This window comes from Carassius carassius, chromosome 19, assembly GCF_963082965.1.
Source record: "Carassius carassius chromosome 19, fCarCar2.1, whole genome shotgun sequence".
NCBI lineage: Eukaryota > Metazoa > Chordata > Actinopteri > Cypriniformes > Cyprinidae > Carassius > Carassius carassius.
The window spans coordinates 22,786,811-22,806,796 of NC_081773.1; the positions used below are offsets into that span (position 1 = coordinate 22,786,811).

Genomic DNA, 19,986 nt, shown 5'->3' on the forward strand with positions numbered 1-19,986 from the left:
ATTTGCATATGCAATACGTCTTTTGTAAGTTTAATTTAGCTCTTTTATTTTTTATTCCTTTACTTTCTATATAATGTCTCTTAAGCCTTATCTGTTCAGTGAGAGGTTAATTGGAGAAGTTAAAAAACAGTTTAGACTATTTAGGTTATGAAATACATTAATAGCCTATATTGTTTGTAAGCTGTGACATATAGATGATTTGGAATTATTTTGAAAGTGTAGTGTCTGAATCATCTTTAATTAGTTGCAAATAGGCTATTTTCCCATCTATTTATTCATTTAAGTAATTGTATACATTTGTAAATATTTAGTAATCCAGCTTGGAAAAACCCATCGCAGCTTCCGAACCAATCCAACACACGATCCTTCTCCACTTTTCCACTAGGTGTCGTTGTATTGTGTTAAAAGTTTGGCAAAACACATTAATACTGAAAAAAAAATTAAACCAGTCTGATGGGTTTTATAGTGGTTGGAAACCAGCTGAACTACCAGATAAACCACTTGAGGTCAGCATGGCTTAGCTGGGAGACCATCTTGAACCAGTTAAGACCAACAAGCTGGCTTTGGTTATTTTAAACAATTTTTTTTCAGCTGGAATAATGGGCATCAACCACCAAAAAGAAAACATTCAGATTTTTAGGTATATCAATAAATTGTAATTGCAACACACACACACACACACACAGTTTGAAAATTTTAATTGCTGCCTCAACATTTAAATTTAATCATTTTGCAGATGCTTTTATCCAAAGCAACTTACAAATGAAGATAATGGAAGCAATCATATCAACTAAAAAGCAATGATATGCAAGTACATGTAGCAAAACGTTTTTTTATTATTCTTATTATTATATATTAAATAAAAATAAAAAAGATAGAACAGAAAAAGAATAGAGAAGCTAGTGTTATTTTTTAGAAGTAGTTTACTATAGTTTTTGATTTATTTTATTATTAAGAAAAGCAGTTAGGAAATGAATAGAGTCTAAAAGGGCAAGTTATTTTAAAGGAATAGAATTAGAATAGAGAGTGCTAGAGTTAGAGGGTCTAAATAAAGATGGAAGAGATGTGTTTTTAGCCAATTCTTGAAGATGGCAACAGCGTTGGGCAGGTCATTCAGAAGGGAACATTTAATGTACAAGTCAGTGATTTTGTGCAAACATTTTTATTTATTCATTCTTAAATCATTCACAATATACAGTTCATTGCACTTTTAGACTATATTTAATTAAAAACAATTTTGACTGGAAAAAGAGTGGAAAAGTGAAATACGCAGGGAAAAATGCTGGGATGATATTTTAACAGTGGAAAGTATGAGTTAATAACACGAGGTAGGCTATAATGAATAGCCTATAAAGGAGCAGATTTAAAAAAGAAAGAAAGAAAGAAAAAAAGAAAGAAAGAAAGAGTTGTTTAAACTGCTCAAAGATTCACTCAGAACCATATAAAATATTCTTATGCAAAGGTTTTGCAAATTTCCAATTAAACTTGAAAGCAACCCTTCTTAAGCTTCCATTACCTTTGGTTTGATGTAACCCGGCCCATCTGGGGAAGAGAGTGGCCCAAAACTCAAAGAACTGGGGGGAGAAGTGAAGATAGAGGAGGGCAGATCGGACTGAAAACAAATCACGCCGACAGATCTCGCGCCGCACATCACATCTGACGATTGAACAAACTTGCTTGGGGTACATTTCTGTCGTGTTGACGGCTAAATCGCTTTTTAATGTTCGAGTAACTACAGTCTTTTGAAGTCGCGAGATGATGGATCGTCAAAGTTTGCGACATGCAACTGTAGCGCTTCGTCGTCCGCGAATGATTTAGTTTTTACTTAAACATTTGCTTTTGCACTAAAAAATAATTCGCTGATGGAGTTTCGTGCCAGACTCCAAGGCACATTTAGCATTTTCGTTTTTAAGTACAATAACGTTTTTATCGGATGCACGCTGGACAACTGAGCAACTGACTAACTTTACAGCATCAAAACAGGTAAATATGTATTTCGTTATGATTTACTCTTAAGTTAGCAAACACAGTGTGCATGCAGCTTTCATGGGAACAGAGTTTGCGTTTCATTTTAACGTGTTAAATGTCGCGACATCAACTTGCTGTATTGGAATGTGTTATATGCTACAATATAGCCATGCTGACGAGAAAAGGATTTAGCAGTTTACTTTTCACTAGTTATATTTAGTGACTTGAACAATCCCAAACTTTTATCAAGTGTCCCAGGTAGGGATGGGAATCGTAAAGAATTTGGCGATTCTGTTTCCGATTCAGATTCTTCTGAACGGTTCCGGTTCTTGAAGATTCGTTTAGTTTTTTTAGGCTGCTGCGTGCCTTTTGCCATTCTTAGCAATCTGCCGCCAAATGACTTGATGATTTGAGATCTGGATATAAGAAATCCCAAACAGACTTATGCATTCCAAATAGCCCTAATTATCCTAAATATACTAGAGCTACCTTCACGTTGGCGCTTACCTACTCAAGATTGAGGTTTCTTTAGCCTTAAATGCAACATAACAGTACATCAGTAGCCTAACAGCTTATTTATTTCGAATCCAAACACGACAAAAGTGTGATTTAGAAAGTGAATCAGATTGATTAAGTAAACGAGTGATTTATAAGCTCACAAAAGTTATTTGTTCGGGAATTAAGCCTCACTTATCGCGTTGTTTGTTTTTAAATCATGAGTTATTCGTTCAGGATCAGACTAGGATTTTGATTCACTTCAAAAGAACCGGTTCATAAGAGTCGTTGGCAGTCAGGCTACGATGGGCTGTACGTTTAAGATATTAAAGATTAAGTGAAGGTATAGAATTGTAGAAAACAGTGTTGATGAACCCAGTGTCATTAAAATAATTCAGTTCTGGTTTAGAAAAATGTAACCGGTTTTTAATAATAAACAGTTCCCGGCTGTTCCCTTAAAATGTAGTCTGTTTTTAAATGGCATAGTTAGTTTTTCCAAGTGAGTTCCCAAAGAAGATTTTTAAAAATATATTATGTATGCCTATAATTTAACAAGCACAACATTTCTTTGGCTTTCTTTGGTTTTCTTTGGTTTTTCTGTTGAAACACAAGCTCTAGTAGGTTAACTAGTTGCCAGTAACTTTATAGTACAAAAATACTGCAAATAATTTAGGTGTTTCTAAATTTCACTTTGTGTGTTTAAAGGATTGGCAAAAAAAAGTGCGGCAAGAGTGTGCCTTGTTTTCCTGAAAAACAGAAAAGTGTGTGCATGTGTTAAATTTAATGTGATGCCCAGTTGAGAGCATTAGCATAAGAATAAAAGGTCTTAGTGAATTTACCATTGTGTAGAATGAGAAGCGCCAGCAGTCAGAGGCAAAGCGAGTGAAAGGATTCAAAAAGAAAAAAGAAAAAGAAAAAAAGATGGTGCATTCAGATTATTCAGCCTGGTTTGGGCTACGGTCATCAGCTTCAGAAACATGGGTCGACCGTGTCACTTTCATCTTCCCTTCCTTGCAGCTCTGCACATTTTCACACATTCTCTCTTGTCCTGCTGCCTAAATCAGGGCTGTACAGCCTTGGAATTCCGCGGGAGATTTTAACAAACGCTCATAAAGGGGGAGGACGAGACAAGACAATGTGATGACATCGAAGGAAAAGATTTTAGAATTACCTCTGCACTTAGGATGGAATACATCAAGGACATTTTGTCAAAATTATTGTCATATTCTTGAGAATACAGATGCAGTTATTGTACTTCCTCGGCAAACTAAATGAATTAATTCTCAAGTGAAAAAGGCGTAACTCTTTGGAGTCTCAAAGAGCTGAACTAGACCTAGACTTTGTATCTTGGTCTCAGGCAAGACCTTGAATCTCTTTATCACCAAGCAAGAGTGCCTGAAGTACACTTGTGCCCCAAAGTGAATTGATGAGACTTTAATAGCCATTAAAAGTGCTGTGAAAGACAGCTGTGTTTCAAGTTAGTGCACCGTGTTTCTAGTGTCGTTCTGAATTGAAGATGAGGGCAGTGTGGTGAGAAAACAGAGATGTGAGAAGTGGTAGCTGCTTACATTCATTTGCCCTCTCAAAGGCTGTTCTTTGAAACCCATCTCCTTGGCTTTGGCCCGTAGGACACGGGACAATCCCTGCATTTTAGTAGCTGGTGTCGGACACCCCTCCAGACATCTGCCTCATTCCCTCACAAGTGTCTAGGGTTAATTAGGATCACATCACATCCGGTTTATGAGTGTGGATGGAGTCTTTCAGAGTTTTTTCTCCCTCGTTCTCTCATGCAACTATCAGGGCATTGTTAAGTTTGTACCAATTTCATCAAAGAAACCCATGAAAAAAAAAGCATATTATAAGAGTTTACAAAGCCATTAAATAGCATATGGCAAATCAGTGAAAGGCCAGGGTTTGATTGATTGACCTCATTAGTCACTGGCAACTTTTGCCAAGCTTAAAGGAAATAAGGCCCATTACAGAGAGTCCTGGTGCCTCAGAAGAAATAGCAAGTTTTCATTTTGAGGAACTAGTTGATCTTTTAAATATGCTGGAGACTCGCCATATGTGTTATTTTTTAATAATGCATCAATGCATTTTATATGAATTCCAGATCCCAGTGGATTTGGAAAAAGTTGTTGGTGTAATGCATGCTCATGTGTGCGGGTAAAGAAAGTACATGGGCAAGAATGCCGTTTACCTTCCTCTGAGGCCTGTTAAGTTGTAAACCTTCTACTTTGTTCTCCTTTGCATTTTTTTTCGCTCTCATACGTGCACTGTTTCATTTCCTTTGTGCTGTGGGCTGGCGAGCCACCGTTTAAAGAACAGCTGGAAAATGAACAGTTGAAATGTATACTGTTTACATTTAGTTATATTTGACTTGCCATAGCTGTGACTCTATACACAGTGAATGGCTAACGTTTCCCAAACCACACGTCCACCTGTGATTCATGCAAACCTCCAGACACAGTGTGCGGAGGACGGACCTACATTTATTTTATTAGCTGACCATGAATAAACATCATACTCAACCAAAATTACAAGTCTGTATTTGAATTTTAGATGAGGTGTAGTGACAGATGAGTACGTTGGAATATCCATAGAACATAAAAACAAGCTGTGGTACTGGGAATTATATGTATAGATAATGGTCAGAGTGAGGTCAGTGTTTCTCAGACTGCATAGGAGTTTCCCACGACTCAATATAGTCCTTTTTCCCTTTGGAATTATTAAGCTTTTTCAATGTTATTTCTAATGTATGATCTTTATAAAATGTTATACGGTAATGGGAGCAATCAAAGTCCATGCATCACCCTGACTAATAAAGTCCAAAGAATACAAATATAGATTATACTTGTTATACAGATTGTGAATATTGGAGTTTAATTCTCGATGTAGTGCAACTAGTGTAGCCCAATTCTCAAGCAAGTGACTTTGAATCAATACTACTTCTTATTAATTTGTGGAAACAGTGTAGATTGATTCCCAGTCAAATGACTCTTTTTTTGTCTGTTCTTGTTAGTTAATCAGAAACATAAAGTGCGGTTAATGTGGACTGACTCCCAAAAATGATTGACTATTGTAGGGCTGCTTGATTTATTGCGATTATTGGATTTTCATAATCGTTGGAGGCCAAAATCGAAATTGAACCATTTTTTTTTATTAATTGCATAGCCCTACTCTTAGTCAATTCTTTTTAGTGAATTAAACACACACAGCTTACTAATCAGTGTTGCTATCGATTGGTTATTCACATGATGAAGAGTCATTTAACATACACATTTTGTATTTTGTCAGTTAAATTAAATATGTTTTAGCTTTTCTTTTTTTCTTTTTTTTTTGTTTAGTGTTTTTATGAAATATTGAGACCAGTTTTCATATTTGTGCTGTCTAAAAATTCTGAAACAACTAATTTAAAGTGTTTTTTATTCATTTATTACTGAAATTATCTCACTATTTATCAGTGAAATTACATTTCTTTTTTCTGAATACTTCTTGAAGCTACTAAAAGAATCATTGATGAAGCTGTTAAGGAACTGGAATTGTTAAGATGAATAAAAAAGTCCAGAACAGGAATCGATAAATTCTTTACAAATCCCATCACTGTCTCGAATTTTTTTTGGGATTTGATCAAAGGTGGTACTTATCCTGAAAAGTTTATGAACCACTGAGTTGGTAGAACTTGTACTTGCTATCCTTCTCAACAAGGGAGGAAAGAATCTAAACCTGTGTGTGTGTCAGGATAGGCCTTATGTGCAGCAGCTTACTATCAGCGTTAAATCAAAGTGCCGTGTGACACTGTGGCCTCTGAGGGTTACCTTTGATGTGCTAGTTAATTAATTCCTGAAGGGCTGCTGACAGGCTATCCAGTTCTCCATTATGGGAACCTCTTCACAGCAGCTGCCTGTATCGTTATTACAGTTATTCTATCATCTTCACAGTCGCAGTTTACCCTCTCACTGTCACAGGCTCAAACAATAGCACACTGTTCCAAGTGTTTGTTGTCAAGAGCTAATCGGATGCAGAAATCCAGTCTGAATTGCAGAGGCCACCGGCAGTTCGCCCGTGGTAGTCTTCTGTTTCCGGAATTATTGGAAACGGAGAAGTCATTGCAAGGAAGTTGTGATTTATCAGGCGGCCTCCCAACTCCTGACCAGACTTGCCAGGAATGGAGTGGGCAGATAGATCCGTCTCATTGCGTTCCATAGGATGAGCAGGGAGATCCAAAGAGGAGTGCTGAATCCCCGCCAGGCCACAGACTCCTTTCCGACAGACTGGAAGACGAGCTGGATGTGTTGAGCAAGGAGAAGCCATGTGGTAATCTTTAGCAATCAGCCCGCTCTGTTTTCCCCCGACACACATGTCCACTCCCGCTCGTGGCCTCTCCCTGAACGCCGCGCTCGCTGTGGAATTCTCAGACTACATTGTGCTAGATAAGGATCATGTGTGTCCCTGTCATCATCTCGCAATTCCCAGTGTAGCTTAAATATATGACTCCCCACATTGGGATCTTTAGAACAGTGTATCTCGAAGATTAAAAACATTTATGAAAGGGGACGGGAACGGGAAATTCTGTCATTATTTTGTGCATAGCAATGCTAAGATTTGGTCTACTCAAAACAATAGAGGGCTGAAGCAGTGAATCCTGAAAGCTGGAAACAAGTGAACATCAATAATGGGTTATTGGTTACATGGTCTGTGGTTAACATAAGCTCAAGATATTTTCACAGCGACATAAAATACATCAGTAATTCCACGCTCATGATTTTTATTACGAATTTTTGTGTCTTGAAAAAGGCCATAGCTAACAAGTGGCTAAATGGGATTACAGAGGTTGTCTGGGATGGTTTTTGTGCTTGCACTCATTCAAATGATTCCAACTTATTCTTTCCAGCTTGTAGATTTTAAATAAGGATCATAAGATTTGTAAGAAGCTTAGTGGTGGTAACATTGAAATCATTCGACGGTGGTGTAATCGTTCATAGAATAGATTTAGCGTTTTACAGTACGTCTGGCCATTTTTATGTAGGCTTCAAAATTCATAAAAGTTGTGTTCACTTGTGAAGATTACACTGATGATCAAAACATGGAAGAATCATAAACTTTTGTTGGTCACACACACAGCCTTTTTCTACAGTAATCCTAAAGCCAGTAGAAAAGTCCTATTGGCTTTTTGCGAAGGGAACCAGAGTGATGCAAACTTACGGAATGGCCTACACAAATTCATCTCCTTCAAGCACTCTGTTGTATGGATTCAGAAAACCTTTGTTTGGACCTCTTTTATCGTCCTTTTTGTAGTTTTGGAGCTTGACTGCTCCTGGTCACTATAACCTGTTGTTGTTATAAGCATAATAGCTTATGAGAAGAAAAGGTTTGAAGCAACATGAGGGTGAGTAAATGATGACAGAAGCTGTATTTTTGCCTGATGTTTCAAACTGATATTTATAATAGTGCTGACAATAAACTATAGGTCTCTAATTGGCCAGCAGGTTATCACAGCCAGCTCACAGATGGATGGAGTGTCAGGGTGTAAAGCAGCTGGTAAAGTTAATAGGAATCCACACAAACACTATCACACGTTACAGATACCAGTGTGTCTCCACCCTCCGGACCCCTGCACAGCTGACAGACCACTGACTTGCAAAACAGACAACAACAAAAAAGCTGTAAAATAGGCTCACACATGCCGACACCATCAAGACCTCATCAGAGAGACCAAGATAACAGAGAAGCCTCACACTTTGAACCGAGGAGATGTGTGGACCTCAGGGTTCAGGGATGACTTTATATAGGAGAATGATGGACTGATATTTTCAAGACAGGACTGTGCATGTAGCTCATAAACCAAACATTAAAATGAACACTTGGATAGTTCTAGCTCTAGGTTCTGTTCAGACGAGTTTTGCTAATTGCTGATAAATAAAATAAATACTGACAAATCTATGATCTCTGCAACCATATAACAGTCTACAGTTGGGCTAATGAACTATATTATTTGCTTTTTTATTCTGATCACTATTAATTAAGAATGGTTTGTTCAGATTATTTATACAATAGATTTAATTCAAATAATATGAATAAATAAATAATAAATTGAACATTTCTGATAATAAAGTATTATTTATTAAAATTAAACAATACATTTAATTCAAATATTAAATAATTAATTAAACATTTCTGTATTTTATCATAATGCTTTTTTGCTTTTTTTTTGCTATTTTATAAAAGCAAAACACGCTTGAGGTCATGCACCACAGGTTTTATTTATTTAGACTGAATATTTATGGAGGATCATATTTATAAAAAAAAAGTATTATTATAAATAAAATAATAAAAAGTTACAATAAAAAAATAAAGTTAAGAAGAATATAAAGTTTAAAATAAACAGAGAAAATAATTGATAAAGGGAAAGTAATACAAAAATCATATGAGTACTTAATTTAGGATTGTATTTGTTTTGTGAAGTCATTTCTTTATTTATTTAAATTTCTGCAGGTTTAGGCGACCATAGTTATTGAATAATTGAAAAGAAAAACATAAAAAAGAATTTAACCCTTGTTAAAATGCATTGGCTGTTTAAAAACATGCATAATCCCAAAAACAGCCATGTGCTGGTTGTTCGGTTGGCATTCATTATATTTCCTTAGCCGTAATGATATTTACCCGTAATGATACCGAACACCCTCAAGCTGCCGAGCCAAAGTGTACAATAAAATATGTCCCATTCAGTAAGTTAACTGCTAATTACGTTGAAACTACATTACACCACAACTATAATTGCCTTCACAAGCGTGTAATTAACATTTGTGTCTGTTTCTTTCTGGGAGGACAGACGGAGGGATGACAGCTGGGCCTGAAGCGAGAGAGCGCTAACTACCCATTTGGTTTTGTGACCCGAGCAAATGGTGTGCAGAGAGAGCAAATTCTTTCGTGAGATCTGTGATGTGACACGCAACAGCTGCACTACGCTCTGTTAAAGTATCCTCTCAGTAAGCCTCACCTTATTTATAAACACTTGTAGTATAAACACAGCTCTCATAACGATTTAATTAGGTGCACAAACATATACAACTACATTCTCAGCACACTCAACAGAGCTTCGCTTTGACCCTCGCTGAGAAGCTTTCTGAAACGATAGACTTGGTTGTAAAGTCAACATCTGTTTCAGATTTTTAGGAGGACAAAGAGATCAACCACAGGATATTGCATATATGTAGGGGTTTAGGGGTTGGGGGGATGGGTAAGGTCATCCTTTGGTCTTTCAGACGTTTCCTTGCTGGTCAGCGGGGTATATCTGATTCTGCATGCCAACTCATCAGGTCTGTCAGTGTTCGGAGGAGGATCTTGTGGTTCTGCTGCTTTGCTCTGAAACATCTGACTTCTGTGCCCAATCATATTCTTGGTTGTTATGAAGATCAATCGTGAGAGATTCTGATTGTGTTATTGAGTATGTGCAGCATTATTATAATCTAGAAATAACAAGATCTTTCATGTGGGTTGATGATTATACATAGTAAACATCAAAGAAAAATGAAGATGATTTTCTTCAAACAGTGGAGAGCAAGAACGCAAGCACATTTAGTTTAGAAATTTTACTGTACCATACTTCAATGGTAAGGCTTCATTGGTTGTATTAGAATGGCATAAAATATTGTTTGCAAAAAGCATTTTAACTTTAAATGACCAAGATTGACTGTAGGTAAAAATTTACTGAACAGTATTCCCAATTGTTTTTTTTGTGTGTGTGTGTTTTTTTTTTATGTTGCATGCATTGTGATAACATTTTACAATCATTTTTTTTTTTTTACTAAAATCATCATTATTAAGCTATTTTTTTACTGCAAGGTATTACAGTCTTATCAGTCATAAAAGCACAGTTATTGTTCTAATATAAAATGTACGTTGATGCATAATTCACAATTGCATTTATGACCGCTTAGTATGGTTTATTGCAAAAGATAAGGTCCCAAAGAAGACTAGAGAGATCTTCAAATAAGAGAAAGTTTGCATTCCATTGTGTTGTGTGAGGCAAGCCGTAACACAGTTGAAAAGGAATGAAGCTCCACACCAAACATGCTCATGTTATTAGCATACAGAATGTGTTTATTTGTTAATTTAGCTGTTTATTTATGTATCTATCCTGTGGTTTGAGCTTATGATGCGATCCGAGAAGCATGTGCTTCTAGAATTGCACTCATTACTTATTGATAGAAAATGTTCAGCTGTATAAGATGGTCCATGGTGTTTCTTCAGCATCCATTTGATTGTTCAGAAGGGCCACAGGGGTTTCTCTCTCATTATCTTTGGGTTTTGTCGACCTGTCCTTTTTTCACCCTCCCAGTCCTGTGGGGTGGATGGTCTTTTTCCACACCTGTTGCTTCCTTTCAGACTGATTACAGGCACTGAAAGAAGCAGTCAAAGCTGCCTGTCATGCATTCAGGGGAAAAAATGAAGAAAAGTTTATGGAGCTTCCTGGAAGAAAAACACTTTTGACACTTTGGTACTGAGTCCACATAATTGCTGGTGTTAAGTAGTCGGCGTAATTGCATTCCTCAGAATGGAGGGAAAGTTGTGAAGATGAAGTGGATTTTGTCCAGTTTTATTGCTTGACTTCACCTGCTTTTGTCAAACTATTGCCTAGAAGGAAATCAAATTTACAACAAGTATAAAGTGAATCAAATTTCCTCCTTCGGTGAATTGTTCAGCTCTAATCATTATCTGTGACGGAGAATTTGTTAAGGTGGTCTACACGGTCAGTCTGTGAGCAGGAGTTTTCAAAGGGGGGATTTTGGGAATGGTCACGACTGAACTTTCTGGCCCAGCAGTAGGTTGGGGGCGGCTATGGAGGATTAGCCCACAAGCCTGCATGGTCTCACACCCCTCTGTCATGCGGACCTGAGATTCTGATCCTTTTCACACGCTGCATTTGTCAAAGCAGCCACGCAGAAGAACAGAGTAGCTTTCTTGTCGTTTTTCACCCTCACCACCACCTGTTTACTCGGTTACCACACCTGTACTGTCAGATCTTCTCGTCAAAGGGTCAGAGTTTGGCTTTGGATTGGAAAAGAGTAGTATAGGGACTTTATATATCGGCTATGCAAATCAATTGGTAGAATTTTAGCTATTTTGGGATGGGTATCCTTAGCTTTAGAACCACCAACAGGCCTGCCACTGAATAGTGCACAATTTTCTAAATTTTGTTAAAAGATGAATAGATTTCATTCATTGATCCATTCATGCATTTTAAAAGAAATGGCATATATATATATACCATTCAAAAGTTTTGGGTATTTGTATTATTATAATTTTTTTTTTTTTTAAAGAAATTAATACTTTTATTCAGCAAGGATTTGTTAAAATGCTCAAAAGTGACATTAAAGACATTTTTTACATAAAATTACTATTTTATTTTATGTATTTTCTATTTATTTTGTGGTTCTTTTGAACTTTCTATTCATCACAGAATTCTGAAAAGAATTATGATTTACAATAAAATTAAGACATTATTTTTAACATTGATAATAGTAAGAAATGTTACATAAGAAGTACATTTAAAAAAATAAAACAGTTTGTAATTTGTGCAATTTGTAAAAATACTTGAGTTTTACTGTATTTTTTAAAATAAAATAATACTTCTTCCAAAAACATTTGTAAAAAATTGTACTGCCCCCAAATGTTTGAATGGAAGTGATGGTTTGTTTGTTCATTTATATAATCATCTATATATTATGTTGGCTTTGCTCTCTAGATATCGGTGACAAGAAATTTTCTGATGCATGTTATTTGAAATAATAAATTATCATCTTTGACAGGTATTTATGAGTCATTGTTACTGTGTGTCGATTCCAAGGCAGATTTGGCTGCAGTAATACCTTTTACTGGCAAATGAAGGTGACCAGTGCCAGTAATAGCATGTTTGTGTTTGACTAAGGTCATCAAACGTGATTCAGTTCATTTAACATTCTCTTTTAACAATCGTGCTAATGATATGGAACAAGAAAAACCTCAAGTCCTAGAAGGTGGTTTCCATAAGAGACATATAGAAATGTCCCAATTGTTATAATTGGCCTGTGTACATTTGATGACAACACTGACTTCACAAGCAACATTAGGAGGCATCTCCAAAGGAAAGTGTGAAGAGGTGTCAGTGAGACAGGATGGCAAATGTACCCTCTTGGCTAACAAGCACTGAGACAGATGCTGGCCAACTCCAACAGTCCACCTCTAATCGGCTTACCTTGGCAAAGGGATGTTTGACTGGCACAAGAAAAGGCTAATGAATGTGGCCACATGAATTCTTACAGGATGCTGAACATAAGAAAATTATATTTTGGATTTGCATGTAGAAACAACTTTCAAAAGGTCAAAAGTAAAGCATCATTTACTTTGCACGCATAGTTTGCCTTTTGCAGCACTCTAATATTTCCCCTATTTGTGTTATGAAAATTTCAGGTGTTTTTTTATTTTTTATTATTATATAAGATTGTATTTGAATAAGATCAACAGTAGTGTACTTCGAGTTTCCGATCAATGCGAAACAGAATGCTGCACAATGATCTTTTATTTTGATTATCTTATTTTCATAATCTTCTTAATGTAAGTCTAAATCATAAATGAAACCAATTTTGATTAATCACCCAGCTCTTCGATCTATTCAACATTTAGTCGTTTAACTATGTGTTACATAATATGAGTGTTGATGTGAAAATGATGTGTTGCCCTATTGATTTAAACTGATTCTGAGCACATCATGCTTTGCATATAGTGTATGAAACATACTTGTTTATTTGCTGAAGAACAAACAACATGGGCAGCCACAATCAGAGACTGAAGGGCCTCAGTTTGGACCTCTTTTCAATCCTAAACCGCTCACTGTTTGCTCTAAACCAAGGATAATCTTGTAGGTTACACAAAGTTAAACAAGCGGCGTGCTGCCAAGTCATCTGCCTTCAGCACAGGCACTTGAGCGCTCTGAGAGCTGCCATAGAGGAGGTTCTCCGCACGCTCTCTGCTTTGTCTCTTCTGGTAACATGGCATTTCTACAACGGCTCCTCTAAGCTCTCAAAATAAACAGACGAGTCATCAGACAGAGCAGAGGGAAGTGAGGGATTTTTCTTTAGAATTGTAGTTTATATGATGGAAACATTTCAGTCAGACCCACTGATTGCCATCTGGAAGATTTGATGCATTTTAAGGACTTTGGAGTGCATTTGTGATGCCTCTTTTTGTCTGCTACCTATTTGTTTGTTGCATGTTTCATCTGTTCAGATCAAATAACGCTATAAATCAGTTGTTGTTTTTGTCTTTCAAGCTCATCATGGAGACTACGAGTCCCACCAGCACAGAAAAGAAGGAATGCAAGGGTTCAGGCCTGGATGGCAGAAGTTTCTCAGACCTTCCCAAAAAGCCCTCACCGACCACAGCATCACGAGGTACGGTAATCTCAAATGGAAAACCGGCCACTACATTAGTGAAAAGAAATGCAAGAGAGGCAATGCACCTCTATATTACTTTCTTTCCTATTCCGGTTAATTGTGTAAAGACCATTTATACAGTAGTTTGACTTACGAAGTGTTTGTGGCGTTTTTTTTTGTGTGTGTTTGTTTAAGTTGCCTGACCAGGCTTAGCTTGTTAGCTAAACTCATTTAGCCCCTGGTGGTATACCGAGAATACAGCATTGGGCTGCAAACTCCATTGACAGGAGAACACTGTTTAGAACAGTGTTACATTAGTACTATTCAAGCTATTACAATATTATTCCTATTTGTAATTAGCTTTTATTTTGATATTTTCGGTATTCATTTTAGTTTTGTGCATTTATCATTATATATGTCTTCTATTTAGAGTTCATATATTTTAGATTACCTTTATTTTGTTAACATTTTGGTACTTTAACCTAAACTTGACAGTTTTTCATTTGATATTTAGTTTTGGTTAACAGTAACTACACTTTTTTTTTAGAAATTGTTATTATTATTAAATTTGATATGCCTAGTAGTTTAAATTGTTGTTGATATAAAAAATATTTAAAGTGATAATTAAAAGTAATTTTGACATTTTGCAAAAATACTTTTTTAAATTTTCAATAATAATAATAATAATAATAATAAAAATTTCATTTTTAATTATAATTAAAGGGTTAGTTCACCCCAAACAATTAAAATTCGGTCATTAATTACTCACACTCAAGTCATTCCAAACTCACTCATCTTCGGAACACAAATGAAGATATTTCTGATGAAATCCAAAAGCTTTCTGACCCTCCATAGACAGCAGTGCAACTGACACGTTCAAGGCCCAGAAAGCTATTAAGGACATTGTTAAAACAGTCCAGTGATATCAGGGGTTCAACCTTCCTTTTATGAAGCTATGAGAATACTCTTTGTGCACAAAGAAAACAAAAATAACAACTTAAGTTTTTGATGCATGTTCACAAGACTACCATGATTAATTGTCGTGGTGCTGCTGACGCAGGAGCCAGCATTCTGAAAAGTTATCACATTCATATAATGAAGGTTGAACCCCTGATGTCACATGGATTATTTAACTATGTCCTTACTACCTTTCTGGGCCTTGAACGTGTCAGTTGCGTTACTGTCTATGGAGGGCCAAAAAGCTCTTGGATTTCATCAAAAATATCTTTATTTGTGTTCTGAAGATGAATAAAGGTCTTGCACATTTGGACACATGAGGGTGAGTAATTAATAACTAGGGATGCACCGATCATGATTTTTCATGGCCGATTCCTGTACTGATTTTTTACAAGCAAACTGGCCGATTCCGATACCGATTTCCGATTTTTTTTTATCTTTAAGCAACAAACAAGAAAGAAGGAAAGTGTGCATAAACAAGATGTTTATTTGGTATTTAATAGGCCAAACTGGCTTTTTGCTATTGAAAACAATAACTGCAACCATCTGAAATGAACAGCAGTAACTGCACAGTAATTAGCCTACATTAAATACAAACATAGATGTTACAGACATCAGCATTTAGCTTTTGTTTTTGAATTGGGTTGAAACTACAGAGAACTGGCCTTAAATTTAAAGATTAACTGTAACCATGTGAAATTAAAGCCAATAACTGCATAGTTCTACAGTCCAAACAACACAATCAACACACATTCAATAAGATGTTTCTTAATCAACATTCAGTATTTTAGTTTTTAAATTTGGTTTTAAATAAAAAAATGTCTTTACCAGTGTCTTTATTTACAGACTAAATAAAAGTATGCTATATAAATAGATTATTCCAAAATGTTAAAATCAAATAATGTTGGTGCGAATAAAACAAAGATGCAAAGTGTTTTCATTCATCCAATTAAAAAAAAAATAGGGTATTGATTCACATCTATATTTTTTTAACTTGAGCCAATGAAAAATAAATAACTATTGTCTCAAGTTAAAAAATATAGATGTGTATCATTACCCTAAATTTTGGTGATTTTTAAATCAAATTAAGTCGATGTAATTTTAAGGTAAAATAAAAATAATCATCCTATACAGAGCTGTCGTTTACTTCTGGCTTTTCAAACGTGTATGCAAGTTCTGATTTACAAACAAAACAAAAAAAAAGTTTTGTCACAGTTTAGTCCTTTTCGTTTCTCATCCAACACGTGAGAATTTGAACTGAACATCTCTTCACGGTCTACTCGTGTTCAGGGTGCGGACAGGTACAGTATATGCTCGTGCAGCTTTAGTTTGCACAGAAAAGGGACTCTTATTTGTGCGCCAGTACACCAACGGCTGATCGCTTCCTGCTTTGTGCCTCAGACATGAAGCTCTGCATTTCCAGTGCTGATCGGCTGCCCGTGTCCTACACACAGATTTCGAAATACTTCCACACAAATTATATAGCGAACGATTACAATGAAGTCTGTGCACGCGGGTGCACTTCCAGAAAAATCGGCCGAAAAAAGACCAAAAACCGTCCGATTGCAGATCGCGTACTTTAAGCAAAAACCGGCCGGTTCCGATTTATGGCCGGTCAACCGGTGCATCCCTATTAATAACATAATTTTCATTTTTGGGTGAACTTTCCCTTTAACACCCTAGGTTGTGCAAAAGACGTGTTTATAATTGTCTGAGATTCATATGTAAATATATTGCATGTCAGTCCGGTTTGCTTATGTATCACACTTGTTGACTCAAAGATGCAAAGGAAAGAGTGAAGAGAATGGACGAGAGGCTGTACATGTTTAAAAGATGTCAGTGAATGTGTGTTGAAAACCCTTCTCTAACTAGGTTGAAAGACCTTGTTCTTACCTCCAGAGTATAAATGTTATAAATTTATTAAAGCTTCAGGGAGAGCAGTGGACTGCGCTGTCCATCTGACAAACATGAAGATGGTGAAAGACCTTTGAAATGCTAATGACCTGCTCATATTATGGCATCTTACTGTTTAATGAGGAGTTTGGTGGCCTGCCATGAGAAAGCAATGATTATAAATTGTTTAAGACAAAAGGAGAAATAGGGCATCGGTCGGTGTGCCCGGTCTTTGGAAGGGTGTCTCAGTGTATGATGTTGTGGGTTTAATGAATATTAAAAGAGTTGGTTTGCATATTTAGAAACCTGAAAAGTATGATAACAGGAAATACTCAAGGAATAGTAATTTATTTTGTGTGTTGTTGTTTGTTAGTTTTTTGGCTAGTTTGAAGACTTTTGAATGCAAACCTCAATGATAGTGAAGGACCTTGTTCTCACCACTGGAGACCAGAAGATATGTATTACTAATCATGGCTGTCTGAGCTTGTTAGCATCATGGTTTTTGGCCACTGGGGTCTGTGCTGAGATGGTAATGTAGTTTTTCATTGTATGACATACTTTAATAGTGTTGGGTGACACCAATAGAGTTTGTTGGCCTGCCAAAAAATTTTAAAAATCATTTTTTGAGAGTCTTCTTTGATATAATGCTCATCTTTTTTTATAATGCATTCTGGTTATTGTTGACACTGCAGTTCTATGTTGCATCATACCCATATAACATGAGTCAACAAATATGTGTATTAATTATGCATATGTTATTTTATGTGTATTGTCTGATAGTCCAATTATTATGTCTTTATAGTGTTTTTTTTATTTTTTATTTTTTAGTTTGCAGTCAATGTGATTTTTCATTAAGGATAAAATGAAGTATGAAAGGAATGATTCATCAAAGAAATTTTAATTCTGTTTTCCTTTATTCACCCTGATGTCATTCCTGACCTTTGGCTTTCTTTCTTCCTTGAAACAAAAGGAAATAAAAATGAAAGAATGCCATTGTTGTTTTCTATACATGAACATGGAGTTACAATGAATGGGTACTGAAGCTTTTAGGCTTCAAATATTATCATTTAAATGGTCCATATGAATGAAAATTAAGTTTGCGGTTAACTTATTAAAATCTAGCTCTCCTTAACTTGTTTGTGAGATAAGAATCGATGCCCAATTCTTGAACAAATGATTCTTATTAGTCTGATCTTTTCAATGAATCATAAACTGGTCCGAATGATTCAAATCATACATAACCTTTTCTTGGGTTTCTCCAGCTTACTGACTCGTGTACATCCTGTGTATCTCTGAATGCAGAAGGCATGAAATATAATGCACAATATTGTATGAACAACTTAAATGGTGCTTTTGAGTCATTTTTGAATCCCGAAAACTCCCATCCTTATTTTATTGTAATTGCACTGAAAAAAAATGACCAGTACATCCCTTCCAAAGTCTGCTTTTGTGTTCAACAGAAGAATGTTGGTCATATGGGTTTGGAACAACATAAGGAAAGAAATGACTGATACTAACCCTTAAACTCTGAAAAGCAATTCATTAATTCAACAAATGCAATATATGAAGAAATTCAAAAAACAGTTCTTCTGCAAAAACATTTGGCCAGTTACCCACATGCACTCAGTCCTGTCTCTGGAGATCTGCCTCTCTGCATGGTTTATTTCAAACCCTGCCTGTAATTGCCAATGAATCTGAAGACTTGGATTCTCTGAGTCAAGTGTGTTTGACTAGAGTTAGAAGATCTGAATCCTGCAGGGCGATAGATCTCCAGGAGCACGGCTCAACTTATTTAAAGCATTTGTGAGCTATTCGATACCTTTTTGTTTCATCTCACTTTTATGTCTATTTACAGCTTTTGTTCAGACTTTTATGGTGCAGAATTAGTTTTATTGAGGTCAGTTTAGTGGTTACAGGGGATCTGCAAGATTTATTAGCTGCACGGTCCAACTTTTGTTCAGTACCTCGAAACATTGTGTGCTCGGTGTAGGTACATGATACAGAGCAGGCAAAAGGAAAGGTGTCAGGGTTTCAAAAGAAAATCTGCAAAGAATTTCCTCCAACCACAACACATTCTTTCCCACCAGTTCAAGACCAGTTTTAAACCAGTGTTCTCAGATTTAATTTGTCCTGACATGATCCAACGCAAGTCGGTTCGCTTGGCTGCATGTATTGGATCACAATACAACAAAAAAATTAATATCATTAAAAATGTAAATAATAATTTTCTATTTTAATATATTTTAACATGTAATTTATTCCTGTGATGGCAAAGCGGAATTGTCAGAAGCCGTTACTCCAGTGTTAAGTGTCACATGATTCTTCAGAAATGATTCAGATATGCTGATTTGGTGCTCAAGTAACATTTTCTTTTTCTTATTTATGATGAAAACGGTTGTGCTGGTTAATATTTTTGTGTAAACAAACCGTGATACATTTTTTAAGATGTTATCCCACCTCCTACGCTGTGACATTGCTAGTTCCTGCTTCAGTATAAGCAGGCGGAGTTGATTTTTCCAGCTCAGAATCACCTTTTTTACATTAGTGAAATCACAGAGTGTTTCTAGATTGGTCTCCATCACCATGTCAGAGAGGTATTTCTTTATCCCTCCTGATTAGGTCTCCGTAGAGATGGTGAAGAATGGGTAGGGAGGCTGGGTGGGAGGAGCAGAGAGCAGTACAGCGGGCAGCCCAGGGGAGAGCTGCAACGCACTGGGGGTCAAGCCACTGGCAGAGAAAAATGTGGCTTGAAAAGCTGCTCCATCCACAGCCCACTCTAAAGGGACAGCCACTAATCTTCCTGAGAAAGGGATTTATTCTCTTTTTTCCCCTCTGCCTTGCCTTTCTGTTTCTCTAAATGAGGCCCTTCCGCTGCAGTGAGTTTTCTGTTCCAGAGAAAGGGGATCTCTGACAGGATAGCACGAGCAGGCCACATTTATATTGGTGTTGTAGGTTTTTTGTCTTATGTGTATCGATTTGTAATGTCTTAGAAGTATGGTACGTTTTGTGACTGTTCTTTTTTCTGTGGAACACACAATGTGATGTTTTTTTTCTGTAAAACTCTCCAAAATGATGAAAAAAAAAAAACGTACAAATATTATAAAAAGTATCTTATATGACATATTAAATTGTTTTTAGCTTTAGAACAACGTGTTGTGGTGAAATTCAAGTCATTACTCTGTGCCTCTCACTTATGCTACTTTGTTCATTCCTGAAGTGAACTTTGGCCTGTATGGTGATTAGATTCCCTTTTTTGGAC

General features: G+C 36.2%; 1 protein-coding gene across 2 annotated transcripts in view; it reads left to right on the plus strand.

The window, feature by feature from the left end:
- The first annotated feature begins 1,532 nt into the window (after positions 1 to 1,532).
- Positions 1,533 to 19,986, plus strand: part of LOC132095398 (zinc finger protein GLI2-like) — a 79,365-nt gene continuing 60,911 nt past the window's right edge. The window contains exons 1-3 of one of the 2 annotated variants that reach the window (XM_059500333.1): positions 1,533 to 1,983; positions 9,296 to 9,452; positions 13,775 to 13,895. In XM_059500333.1, coding sequence (XP_059356316.1) covers positions 13,781 to 13,895 — 115 coding nt within the window. In that variant the 5' untranslated portion in view covers positions 1,533 to 1,983; positions 9,296 to 9,452; positions 13,775 to 13,780. The remainder of the gene's footprint in view (positions 1,984 to 9,295; positions 9,453 to 13,774; positions 13,896 to 19,986) is intronic. The other variant, XM_059500332.1, reaches the window with a different exon arrangement.